Source organism: Hyperolius riggenbachi, chromosome 3 (genome assembly GCF_040937935.1).
Source record: "Hyperolius riggenbachi isolate aHypRig1 chromosome 3, aHypRig1.pri, whole genome shotgun sequence".
NCBI lineage: Eukaryota > Metazoa > Chordata > Amphibia > Anura > Hyperoliidae > Hyperolius > Hyperolius riggenbachi.
In genome coordinates this window covers 260,105,806-260,118,766 of record NC_090648.1, presented here as the reverse complement: position 1 = coordinate 260,118,766, position 12,961 = coordinate 260,105,806, and the positions used below count along the sequence as shown (strand labels likewise).

Genomic DNA, 12,961 nt, shown 5'->3' with positions numbered 1-12,961 from the left:
GCTATACTTCCACACCCAGAAGGCTCATATCTCTATAGTAACTGATGTTTGATAGAAATAACTGCCTGTAGGTTTGATTTAAAGACATTAGCAACACAAGTTATAAGTATGGATTTGTGAAAAAACACACTGAAGAAATGAAAACACTGAAGCCTCGACAGCCAATTCTAGTTAACCATTTTCCTCAGTTTTACTCTGAAAGATTTGCAAACCAAACTAGGCGCTGCCCATCTTTATTATGGAAGAGCTGATGCCACAGAACAGCTGAGCCATATCTCCTATTAAAAGCTGTCCTTTTTACAGGACAGTCATACCAAAGAAGTTCCCCAATTCTGCTGGATGGCAAGGTTACTGGATACATTTGCAAACCTGAACTGAAAATAATGTGTGTAGTAGCAATCATACAGATAACTTTTTTGCAGTCTCACATTCTTATTTTCAATTTAAAGGAAACCTGAGATGTTTAATAGAGGAGTATTTATACTTACCGTATATACTCGCATATAAGCCAAGGTACCCACTTTCCCCCCATAAACCAGGAAAAAGTGATTGACTCGCATATAAGCCCCCTCCGGATAAATAACCAGATGGTCCCCCAATAAGAGGCATCCCAATATCCAGTAAAAAAAAAAAAGTCAGATATGCTCCCTGTATGAGACAGCCCCCTCCCTATAGCCAAATAGACCCCAGTACGATGCAGCCCCCCCCCCCCCCTCCACATAGCCAGATGTGCATCCATGTCTCTGCTGATTGCCCCTCACATCTGCTTAGCTCCCAGCCTATTCTAGACACAAATCCTTCTATAAACCAGGGACATTGCCCAAGACAAATCTTCCACACCCTGGAGTCTTAAATGTTGCTAACAGGAGTTGGAGATTTTCCCCATGGCAGATTATAATTCACATCAGACAAAGGGCAAATCAGTGTGAAGCTGGACTCACCAGGGCACTAAGTGCTAACTACAGGATCTGCAAAGCTGCAAGCAGAGCAACTGCTCCTTGAGACCCACAGCCCACACGTGGCATGAATATTTGCTTCCATCTCCTCTGCAAGTGTCATCTCTGTGTTGTGCACTCCACGAGCTTCCTGACTGCATGTCTTCCGCACATGCCCAGTAGATGGCAGCAAAGCATGCAGGGAGATGTAGTCTCTTGAAGACTTAGCCTACATCTGCTTGTAACTTTCACTATTTACTTCTCTCCCTCCCGACATACTGAAGCAGGGAAATGTAGCTTTTTGTATTTTCAATGCTGCATCCTCCGTGGCAAGGCTGTGCTGTTATGTACCGATACTTGTGTTTATGTGACAGACGGCCACACACTGTGATTATGCTCAGAGATGTATACTGCCATGGCTGCAGCACACTATAAGAGCTTCATGATAGTGTGCTGCAGCCATGTCCGTGTACATCTCTGAGCATAAGCACAGTGTGTAGCCGCCTGTCACATAAACACAAGTATCGGTACATAATAGCACAGCCTTGCCACGGAGGATGCAGCATTGAGAATACAGTAAGTGAGAGTACATTTCCCGGCTGCAGCATGTCGGGAGGGAGGGAAGTAGAGACAGCGGGCGATACATGTAAAGGATTCCTGCTCTTTACAATGCTGCACGCTCTGGGGCACATCAGCCTCTTCACAGCTGCACTTACTCTGTTGCGGGACATAGGGGGGAAGACACAGCCGGGGGCACAGCCAGCTGACTCGAATACAAGCCGAGACCCCCACTTTTAGGCCAATTTTTTGGGGTCAAAAATTCGGCTTGTATGCGAGTATATATGGTGTATATATGGTATATCAAAAACCTGAGCGGTTCTTGCCTTTTTCATGATTGCTAACTCAGTAAAGGACCAGCCTTTAAAGCGTTGCTATCATATAAATCCGGCATAGCGGGGTCTGAACCCTCTATAACAGTAATTATAGATTGACGTTGTACCTTGAAATGAATCAGAGCACTCAGTATATGATTTGCTTATCATACAGCATATATACAAAATATGAACAGTTCCAAGTAGTGTTTCCTTCTAATAGTATTCCATCTAATCAAGGCTTTATAGCCAAGCGATCATCAATCTTCTAAGTACATTCAAAAAAGAATATAACAGTTGTGTTATGTAGAATAAGATCAAAAGTAGTCTCATCTGTATCAATAGCTGTGTATAGAATAGCTGAGTAAAACTTGTAGTAATAATCTTCTCAAAGTAATAGCATAAAAAATAGCTTCTAAAAAAAAAAAAAAACTTCTTGCTAACATCTTAACAGAACTTAATGCTGAAAAATTAATAAAGTAAATCACCAGAATATTAAGCATATTACCCCTTCTCTGTCATCTCTTCAGCATCTAGAACCACTTATGGGAAGGTAGCTTCTGCCTCGTGTGTCTTCTCAGGAGATTGTTGGGCTTCTGCAAACTATGAGCTTTCAGTTCCTACTTTTAGAGGGATTGGATGCAATATGGCTGCCTAATCTGGAATTTCCCTGAATCCCAGGTTCTGATTGGCTAAAGCTTCCGTGTGTCTAACACTGTCTATGTTTTGAATACCTAAATCACAATATTGTTTATAAATTCTTAATTACCTTATCTTGTGGGGATTTAACGTCATCTGACATTTGATTAAAAAGGTCATATTTGACGCAGTTAATTAAAAATGGATGTCACCAGCCATCTTGTCTGCTTTTTCTCCAAGACATTGAGACTAAACAATGTCATTCATGACGCATTTCTGATAATATCCCCTTCTGCTAATTAGTTTTTGGAATGTGTCTGTACTTTCCCAGGTCAGGTTGACACTATAATACTGTACACAGACCTGTAAGAGCCTTCAGCAATTTAAGGCTTATTGAAGCATACAGTGCTTCTAATATACTCATTTAAATATAAAACTTATATAATTCTTCTTAAAACAATTAATCATATAAGAAATAATTGCATATTAAATCTTAATATAAAATCATGTTCTATATATTTGCCTTTCTCATGAATAAACAGAATATCTTCAACCGGCAGAGGTCACTATCTCATCATAAATAACGAGCAATATTAATATTATTATTTATAAGACTATAAAACCGCCAGGTGGCATCATTTGTCCTAAATACGGGACAATACAAAAACCTTGGAACTTATTATTGACATTCCAAAGAACAATTATAGTCTAAACAACTTTGTGGAAAACAGCTAATGTATTTTGAAACTTTCACTGCAGAACTCAGCTTTTTAACTGTAATTCAAAGTATTTAAATTATATAGGGTTTAACAATAACTATTTCTTTCTTTAGGACTGTATTGATTATTAATATTTAGATTACTAATATCTATGTTTAATAATTAAGAAAATGTGCATATATAATTACTGCAGTAATGTGAGTTTAACTTGATCCCAGTCTTTACACAGAAGCCTCTTTTCAAATGTCAAGACCACGCACTAACAAATACTTTTGTAGCTAGAATAATCCAATTATGAGATTCACTGCTTGGAATATGCTGAAATGTCAGCGAGCAATATTTTAAAAAAGTACTCTAACTTTACAGTTAAATTTCATAGAACATTAAAACTTAAACCATACACATATGACAACTTTTCCTGCATAAATAAAACTGCTAGAATTCTGACACTTAACTGGGACTTCCTTCAGCCCTATGAGGTGTGTGAACTCCCTTGCCATCCTTGGGTTATCTTGCTGTTCACGCACACACCCCCATCGCGCTCCCACAACCAGGAGCTGCTCCTGCACAAAGTGGGCCACGAATGAGCAATAAAGCAGTCACCGTATTTTTAAAGTCAGATATATATATCTGATTGTGACTGTATATCTGATGCAGTGTTCTCCCCAGGCTCTTTTAGCCGGGTGCTCCACCCGGCTAGTTTTGTTGAGCACCCGGCTGTCATCGGCTCACCTCCTAGCATAGTTGCTCACAGAAGCACTGGCCTGCATTCTCTCATCTAGCCCCACCCGGCTACTATTTCATGCCACCCGGCTGGAAAAAAGTTCTGGGGAGAACACTGACGTGTACAGAGGAATATTTTATATATAATAAATAATATCTCTGTTGTAAGAATAATGTCTGATGTAGTGTCACTAGTAGGGATGGTCAATGAGATCCATATAATTCCACGCTGATGCAGGTTTATGCACTCTTTTTGCTCATGCAATTAATATCTGGGTTGGTAACTATGAATTAAGTTACACAGTAGTACATATGCACTCCCTGCAGAGCTGTTGTGAATCCACTGAGAATGTTGTGCACATTCAGCGCAGGGGTGTTGTCTATCACCTGTAAACCTGGTTCAGATTGTGCATGAAGAATGTGTAATAGATGTGGAATCCCCTCATTCCCCTGCAGAGTACCTGCACAACACTCTTACATGTATCCACAGTTACATTGCCTAGGGTCTGATAGATGTTCTTTGTTCCTGTCTGTACCCTCTACAAGTACTCTAAAGTTAGCGTGTCCAAACACAATGTCTGTTTATTAAGATTCACTGGAGCCCCATATCAGCTGGGTTCAAGTATACAGATCTGTCCCCTTGAAGAAAACGGCCCTGAAGGGGAGAGCACTAGGTTATCAGAATTATTTGACAGATAACAGCCATTTGCCTTTTATTTACTTTTCAGGAGATAAAAGGATGCTTTTGACTACTGTTCAACTGCCTCATTTGCATAGCTAAAAGCACTGTTGTATTAACTCTTGCAATACAAACAAGTAGAATGAAAACAAGCTCTCTAAGTGGCTTGGTACTAGATGTAGCCATGTTTACCTCATGTCATATGTCAGCTCAGGTAACTTTAGGCCTCTTTCACAGTGGGACGTTGCGTTTGATGCAACGTTAAAGTCGCACAACGTGCCCATAACACAGTGCATGTAGGTTATACAATTGGACGTTATTTTGTACTACGTTATGTGACTCTTGGTGCGCCAGTTTCGTTGCATACTGATGGAACGAAAATGGCGTATGCGTTACATTTTAAAAAAACAAAAAACATTACTGAGCATGTGCAACACACAACGCAGCAAATGTATTGCTAAACGCACAGCATGCAGCACTTTCTAAATATTGCTACACGTTACACACAACGCAACGTGTGCACTGTGAATGTCGCACAGGCTTTGTATTGCTGTGCGTTAGTCTGCATTATAAAATTTTCTAACGTGCGACTTTAACGTCGCACTGTGAAAGAGTCCTAAAACTGTACCAGAGTCAAAGCTCAGGTACAATAATCACATACTTACTTAAGAAGAGAGAAGGCTCTGGATCCTAATGAGGCTTTCCATTGCATCCTCCAGTCCCACATTGCCGCTTGCGGACCCTCCAAAAATTAACGACAAAGGCTTGTTGGTAATCTGATCAGGGCCGCACTCATCTTCAAGCACAAGCGACCCTACTGCACCTGTGTGAGTATGGCGTGCCTGTGCAGTAGGCCAGAACAGCTTAAGATATTATCCCTCCTACAGTCTACTCAGAACTAAGGGGAAAATTTGGCTGAAGGTGGACTTCAGAGACTATACGGTTAATTCATTAAAGAGCATAAATACAATTCATGTCAAAGTCTTACTTTAAATGCCATGTGTTCCAGAAAATGTGCAGTTCCGTTATTCTTCTGATTTTCATACCTGCTGCCAGCATCAATCCACAGGCCAACCTAAATAAAAACTCAGCATAATATAAATCTCCATATTAAGGCTACATCAAATACAATCCATAAAGGGAGATGTAATCACATGAATGGAATACATCTCCTGGCATGCATTGCAGCAGCCAGGAACATGTGTATCGCCATGTGTATTTCACATCACCATGTGTATTTCAATCTCTGATTATGCGGCACAGGGACAGAGAAAATGGAGGCCCTCATTTAGATGGGGAGCTTCGGAGCAGCCCCACATGGGCAAGTAAATGCCCATCCCAAAAGCCCACATAATTTATCTTAGGGGGAGGTTCATTTTATATACTTATTATATATGGTGCTTAGGACCCTTTAAGCCATTTAACTATAGACTTATCTTTAAAACAATTTAACACAAGCAAATGTTGAGAAATAAAAAAAAAGTGCTCTTACTGTGCAAGTTGAAATTCCAGAGTCCTCTGAGGTCACCCGCAGTCCATTATTTAGTGTGGTTACTTTGGTCTCAGGAACATTTAAAGCGGCTTGTTGTTTTACTTGCATGGACAAACATCTTTTCAACTAAATGCGAAGATCATTATAAAGTTAGTTACACATATGGACTTTACGCTGTCTAGATCAGTGTTCCCCAACCCTGTCCTCAAGGCCCACCAACAGTGCATGTTTTGTGGAAATCCACAGAGGTAGTTAATCAGCTCTGCTGAGACACTAAGGGCCTGATTCACAAAGCGGTGATAACTCAGTTATCACGCCTAAAAGACTTTAGGCATGATAACCTTTGCACCACACTGGTGAAAAGCCAGTTTAGGCGTGATAAGTTTAGGTGTGATAAGTTTAGGCATGCTAAGTTTAGATAAGTGTAGATAGCGTGCAAAGTCCCGCACGCAAAGCAGCGCCATTAAACTCTATGCGAAGTGCACCAGACTTTGCTAGCGCAAAACTTTTGATCAGCTGTGCACTGCGGTGCTAACGCAGTTGGTGCTTAAACTTATCATGCCTAAACTTATCATGCCTAAACTTATCATGCCTAAACTGAGTTTAGGCGTGATAAAGGGCTTTTCACCAGGGTGCTAACTGTTAGCACCGCTTTGTGAATCAGGCCCTAATTACTTCACCTGTGATTGTGCATGGTTTTCTGATAAACATGTACTGTTGGTTAGTCTTGAGGACAGGGTTGGGGGGCTCTGCTCTAGATGACTAATGAGAGTTGAGGAAGAAGTCAAATGTTTGGGTGCAAAAAGAGTTAAAAAAACCAAAGCCAAAAAAACACAGTTAATTTAGAAGAAACAGAGCATTTATTTAGTATGACCAGAGTTAAGAAAAGCGCTGTAAAAGCAGAACAGTTGCCCAAAACAAGTAATTAGGCCTTGTTCACATTAAAAAATCGCCAGCGTAATCGCAAGCTCTGAACACTTGAGTGCTTTCCCCAGCGCTTTCTGGGCGATTTGCGCTTTAAGCGCTTTTGTTAGTTTTTTTTTTTTTACTTCCTGATGACAATCAGAAAGTGAACTCTTTGCAATTTACCTATAACTTGCATTAAAGCGCAAACACTCTAGAAATGGTGCAGGACCCATGCTTGCGCTCGGAAAGAAAGCTCATCAGTCATGTGAGAACACTCACATAAAGCAACATTGCACAAGCGCTTTTAAAGCAATTTTAAAAATCACCAGCGCTTAAAAATAAAGGCAAAAACGCTCAGTGTGAACAAGCCCTTAGAATTTGTCCAGAGCATCTGCTCCACCTCTCCTTAGCAAGGCCTTGATAAATCTGCTTCACAGCTTGGTGCATACAACCATAATTTTGCTAAATGTTTACTACCATGTCAACATGCTGACCAAAGAGAAGATGAATATGCAGTAATGTCCCACATATTTCATGGTTATCCCCCACTCAGTTACTGCACATGCAACTGAGTGGGACTGGGACCAGCCACACTGGGGGTTCAGAAACAACACATGAAAGCTCTAAAAGGTGGTTGCCACATTCCTAAAATAATGTAAATGGTAAAAAGGGTCCGCATACTGTTGTTGAGGAACTGCGTTTATTGTTCCATCACCAAACACAATGTATGACCGTTTCGCCAACGATCAGGTTTGGTGATGTGAACAATAAACGCAGTTCCTCAACAGAGATATGTAGATCCTTCTTACGGTTTATGGATTTCCACTTGCTACCAGTCCTAAGACTATTGATGTGCAATCCTTTGAGATCTTCCTTGAATACATTCTTAGAATGAACTGCACACCACCACCACATCAAGTGAATGCAGTCACTCTAGATGGAGTAATGACTAGTAGTCAGTGTGTGTGTTAAAGCAAAATCCTTTGTAGATTTCACTTAATGTTTCCAGCCATGGGCGAGGCAAACTTAGGGGAAAAGGAATGGATTCCTGGAGCCCATTGGAGAGAAATGAGGAGCAGCTGCCAAAAACAACAATTCAGAATCTTAGTACCAGCTGCAGCCTGATTGGTTATGTTGATCATATGCTCAACTATAGCTCCAGTTTCCTTCCATGGCCCTCATAAGTCAGCCCATCACCTGTTGTATTCTGTAAGGGACAGTTTCCACTAAACCGGTGTGCATCTACTTGTATTGATGAGATTACACATCAGCATCGCTTAGGGCCTATTTCCACTACATGCAGATTGGATGCAGAAAAACTGACTCCGAAGAATGCCTACGGGAAAATCTGCATCAGAAAAATCACGTTTAGTGGAAACAGGCCCATAGACATTAATTGGAGTCAGTTTTTCTGCATTCAATCTTCGTGTAGTGGAAACAGGCCCTTAGCCATGCAATGCACAGCTATAAGGATTTGGGTGCTTGCTGCGGGAAACTGCAGCATGCTGTTCAGAATTGCACCACAGTGCAAATCAGATGGCACGCCATCATAGGAGGAATAGGCAGTGTTCCCTGCTCACCTTACCAAAGGGAAAAACTGCAGATTGGATATGGACCTCTAGGACTTATTACCACTCGGAGCCGTGACCATTTCCAATTCGGCCACAGCTCCTGTTGTGCTGCGTAGCCGCAGCCCAAATCACTAAGCTGTACCATGGCTATAGTGATTCAGCTGCATGCTGCAGAAATATGCAGCATGCCATCCAGATTTGCACCGAAGTTTGATCTGGACAGCAAGCCATGTATTAGATAGGCAACATTTCCCTGTGGAGCTCACGTTCAGAGAACCGCTGCAGATTCATATCGGGCTCAGGCTTAGTGGAAATAAGCCCTTACAGCATGCTACACAGGACTTAGCAAACATGGCGCTAGTCTAGTTTCGGGGACCCAACAGGAAACCTCATACTGAAATTTCACTAAAGCGATTGGCACTGCTGGGTTTCAGATAGGTTGTAGTAAACTACACTATTTGGCCAATCATAATGCTCATAACTTCCAACTGTCCCCCTTTTGGAGGGACAGTCACTCTTTGGGAGCCTTATCCATCTGTCCCTCTTTTCTCCTCATTTGTCCCTCTATGTAAATATATATATTTCTCTACTAAAAATGTGTTTGACTCTAAACTTTATTCCCATCCTTCAAATTGATATATTACTAATTTTAAAATTTTAATATTAAGGAAAATGAACCAGGAGAGAAAGGACCAGTGTGGTTTGAATTATAAAACATATCTTTCTTATGAAATCTTTATGGTATGTGTGACGAGGGCAAGATCAGGGTTGTGACGAGGGCGTGATCAGGGTTGTGACGAGGGCGTGATCAGGGTTGTGACGAGGGCGTGATCAGGGTTGTGACGAGGGCGTGATCAGGGTTGTGACGAGGGCGTGGCTTAAGTGTCCCTCTTTCTAATCTCAAGAAGTTGGGATATATGATAATGCTTCCTGCTTTGGAGGGCACTTTGATTTGAGGACTGGTCCGTATGAGGTTTCCTGATGAGTCCCTAGAAGAGTAACACAGCAAATACATACTACAACACACGTAAGTTTCACTCTCTTGACCCATCCATCCCATGATGAGAGACAGAAAGGAGGGAAGCATTATCACACCAGGACGTACTATTACATGCGCTGGTTGCAAAACAATACATGTACTCCTCCCCCACGTAACTATATTTCTGTCCATATCATCCATATCACTAACCTGCTGTGATGAAAATCTGCTTGTGAAACTACCCAGAGCTCTGTGTCTCAGAGATAAGGCCAACTTCAGCATGGACGCCGCCATCTTTGATTTGGAGCGCTGTACGTGACATCACTTCCGCAGGCAAACTTGCAAAGTCATTGGTACTCAGCAACAGAAGGTGTGACGTGTGTGAAATCATGGCGTTACTTGCTGCTGCAGTGCTTGCTTACCACGTGTTGATGACGGAGATCTACACGCTGCTGTACGCTGTATGTTGTCCCCCAGACCACCACTTTTCACTATACTTCCCAGTTCCCAAACCTTTGCGTACCCGCCATGTTATTGCCATTCTGCAATAGAAACTCGAAGGCACAACTACTAGGGCAATTATTTAATATATACGTTTCATGTAAGAATGTTATATATATATAAAAAAAAAAAAAAAGGTTAGGGCTGTGGCTACAGATGCCTTTTTATTATTCAAAATTATCTTTTTGTTTTGCTAAGAATTTCCAAAATACTGTCGATAATGTAAAATTGCTGTTCCACCATGCCGCAAAACTCCTATCTAGTTCCTGTTGCAAATACAGTGAAAATGTTAAGCGTTTTACACTTACAGTCATGTTCTAGCTCCTGTTGCAAATATGGTGGAATTATTAGGTGTTCAATGGATTATAAAACTTAAAAATGGCTGAGTTTGTAATCACACAGCAAAACCGATGGCATAAAAGTGGCACTACTAGTCTGGTTGAGGGGAACCAGCGGGAAACCTCATAGACATATAATAGGGTGACCAGGCGTCCTCTTTTGCCCGGACAGGTCCACTTTTTCCGACCTGTCCGGGGCGTCCTAGCAGGTTTTTGAAATGTCCGGGTAGTCGGTAGTGAAGAGCCGTTCACGAGCCGTCTCTTTAAAGGGAGCCGAGCGGCCAAGCAAGCCAGGAGAGCCGAATCTTTCTAAAGAGCCGGAATTCCTATCACTAGACTGAGACTCCCAAAGAGCCGGCTCATTCGGCTCCCAAAACGGCTCTTCATGATGGGAACCAGCCAGACCGGCGCATAGCAGCCGCAGGGTGAACTTTAAATGCTGGACGTGACCGATGATGTCACTTCCTGCATTTGAATTCACCGGCGTGCGGCTGACTCGGCTCCTATCTCCTGCCGATCTGAGGTGTGTATGCTGGCAATCTCCTTGCACTTGTGGGGAAATCTGCTTCCAATAAGATTGCATTTGTGGGGAAATCTGCTGCCAATAAGATTGCATTTGTGGGGAAATCTGCTGCCAATCTCATAGCATTTGTTGGAAAATCTGCTGCCAATCTCATAGCATTTGTGGGAAAATCTGCTGCCAATCTCATTGCATTTGTGGGGAAATCTGCTGCCAATCTCATTGCATTTTGTGGGGAAATCTTCTGCCAATCTCATTGCATTTTGTGGTCGGCCGGCCCTCCATCATGTGGTCTGGAGAAAAAAAAAAACGACCCTCCATGCCAATGAAGTTGGACAGCACACTGCTAAGGTCTTGTATATTTGGACCCACCCATGACCACACCCACATGCTGCTGTGATCGTCCTCTTTTTTGGAAATCAAAATATGGTCACCCTAATATACTAATGGCTGCTGTCTGCTCATGGCAATTAGTGTTGGGCGAACATCTAGATGTTCGGGTTCGGGCCGAACAGGCCGAACATGGCCGCGATGTTCGGGTGTTCGACCCGAACTCCGAACATAATGGAAGTCAATGGGGACCCGAACTTTTGTGGTTTGTAAAGCCTCCTTACATGCTACATACCCCAAATTTACAGGGTATGTGCACCTTGGGAGTGGGTACAAGAGGAAAAAAAAATTAGCAAAAAGAGCTTATAGTTTTTGAGAAAATCGATTTTAAAGTTTCAAAGGGAAAACTGTCTTTTAAATGCGGGAAATGTCTGTTTTCTTTGCACAGGTAACATGTTTTTTGTCGGCATGCAGTCATAAATGTAATACATATAAGAGGTTCCAGGAAAAGGGACCGGTAACGCTAACCCAGCAGCAGCACACGTGATGGAACAGGAGGAGGGTGGCGCAGGAGGAGAAGAAGGCCACGCTTTGTGAGACACAACAACCCCGGCCTTGCATGAGGGCAAGAAGCGTGCGGATAGCATGCTTTGTACCGCCATGCAGTCATAAATGTAATAAAGATAAGTGGTTCAATAAACAGGGACCACGCGGCAACGCTAACCCAGCAGCAGCAGACGTGATGGAACAGGAGCAGGCGCAGGAGGAGAAGGCCACGCTTTGTGAGACACAACAACCCAGGCCTTGCATGTGGACAAAAAGCGTGCGGATATAGCAGCAATGCTTTTTGCCGCCATGCAGTCATAAATGTAATACAGATGAGAGGTTCAATAAACAGAGCCCGGAAACGCAACACCATCCCAGATGTTCATTGGTCATGTTACTTGGTTGGGGTCCTGGAGTGTTGCGTAGTCATTTCCAATCCAGGATTGATTCATTTTAATTTGAGTCAGACGGTCTGCATTTTCTGTAGAGAGGCGGATACGCCGATCTGTGACGATGCCTCCGGCAGCACTGAAACAGCGTTCCGACATAACGCTGGCTGCCGGGCAAGCCAGCACCTCTATTGCGTACATTGCCAGTTCGTGCCAGGTGTCTAGCTTCGATACCCAATAGTTGAAGGGTGCAGATGGATGGTTCGACACAGCTACGCCATCTGACATGTAGTCCTTGACCATCTTCTCCAGGCGATCGGTGTTGGAGGTGGATCTGCACGCTTGCTGTTCAGTGGGCTGCGGCTGCATGGGTGTCAGAAAATTTTCCCACTCCAAGGACACTGCCGATACCATTCCCTTTTGGGTACTAGCTGCGGCTTGCGTTGTTTGCTGCCCTCCTGGTCGTCCTGGGTTTGCGGAAGTCAGTCTGTCTGCGTACAACTGGCTAGAGGAGGGGGAGGATGTCAATCTCCTCTCTAAAGTCTCCACAAGGGCCTGCTGGTATTCTTCCATTTTGACCTGTCTGACTCTTTCTTCAAGCAGTTTTGGAACATTGTGTTTGTACCGTGGATCCAGAAGGGTATAAACCCAGTAATTGGTGTTGTCCAGAATGCGCACAATGCGTGGGTCACGTTCAATGCAGTCTAGCATGAATTGAGCCATGTGTGCCAGAGTCCTACCAGAATCCTCATCATCCTCTTGTGAGCGTTGTGATAGTTGTTGTGATGCATCATAGTCGTCACCTTCCTCCTGGTCTGCTTC

At 42.9% G+C, this 12,961-nt stretch overlaps 1 protein-coding gene across 1 annotated transcript in view; it reads right to left on the bottom strand.

Annotated features, from left to right (window-relative positions):
* PMPCB (peptidase, mitochondrial processing subunit beta) overlaps positions 1 to 9,833 on the bottom strand; it is a 47,362-nt gene extending 37,529 nt beyond the window's left edge. Inside the window, exons 1-3 of the mRNA XM_068276226.1 lie at positions 9,726 to 9,833; positions 6,060 to 6,185; positions 5,556 to 5,642 (exon numbers count right to left, since the gene is read on the bottom strand). Of these exons, the coding sequence (XP_068132327.1) occupies positions 5,556 to 5,642; positions 6,060 to 6,185; positions 9,726 to 9,809 (297 nt within the window). The 5' untranslated portion in view covers positions 9,810 to 9,833. The remainder of the gene's footprint in view (positions 1 to 5,555; positions 5,643 to 6,059; positions 6,186 to 9,725) is intronic.
* Between the last annotated feature and the right edge of the window lie 3,128 nt (positions 9,834 to 12,961).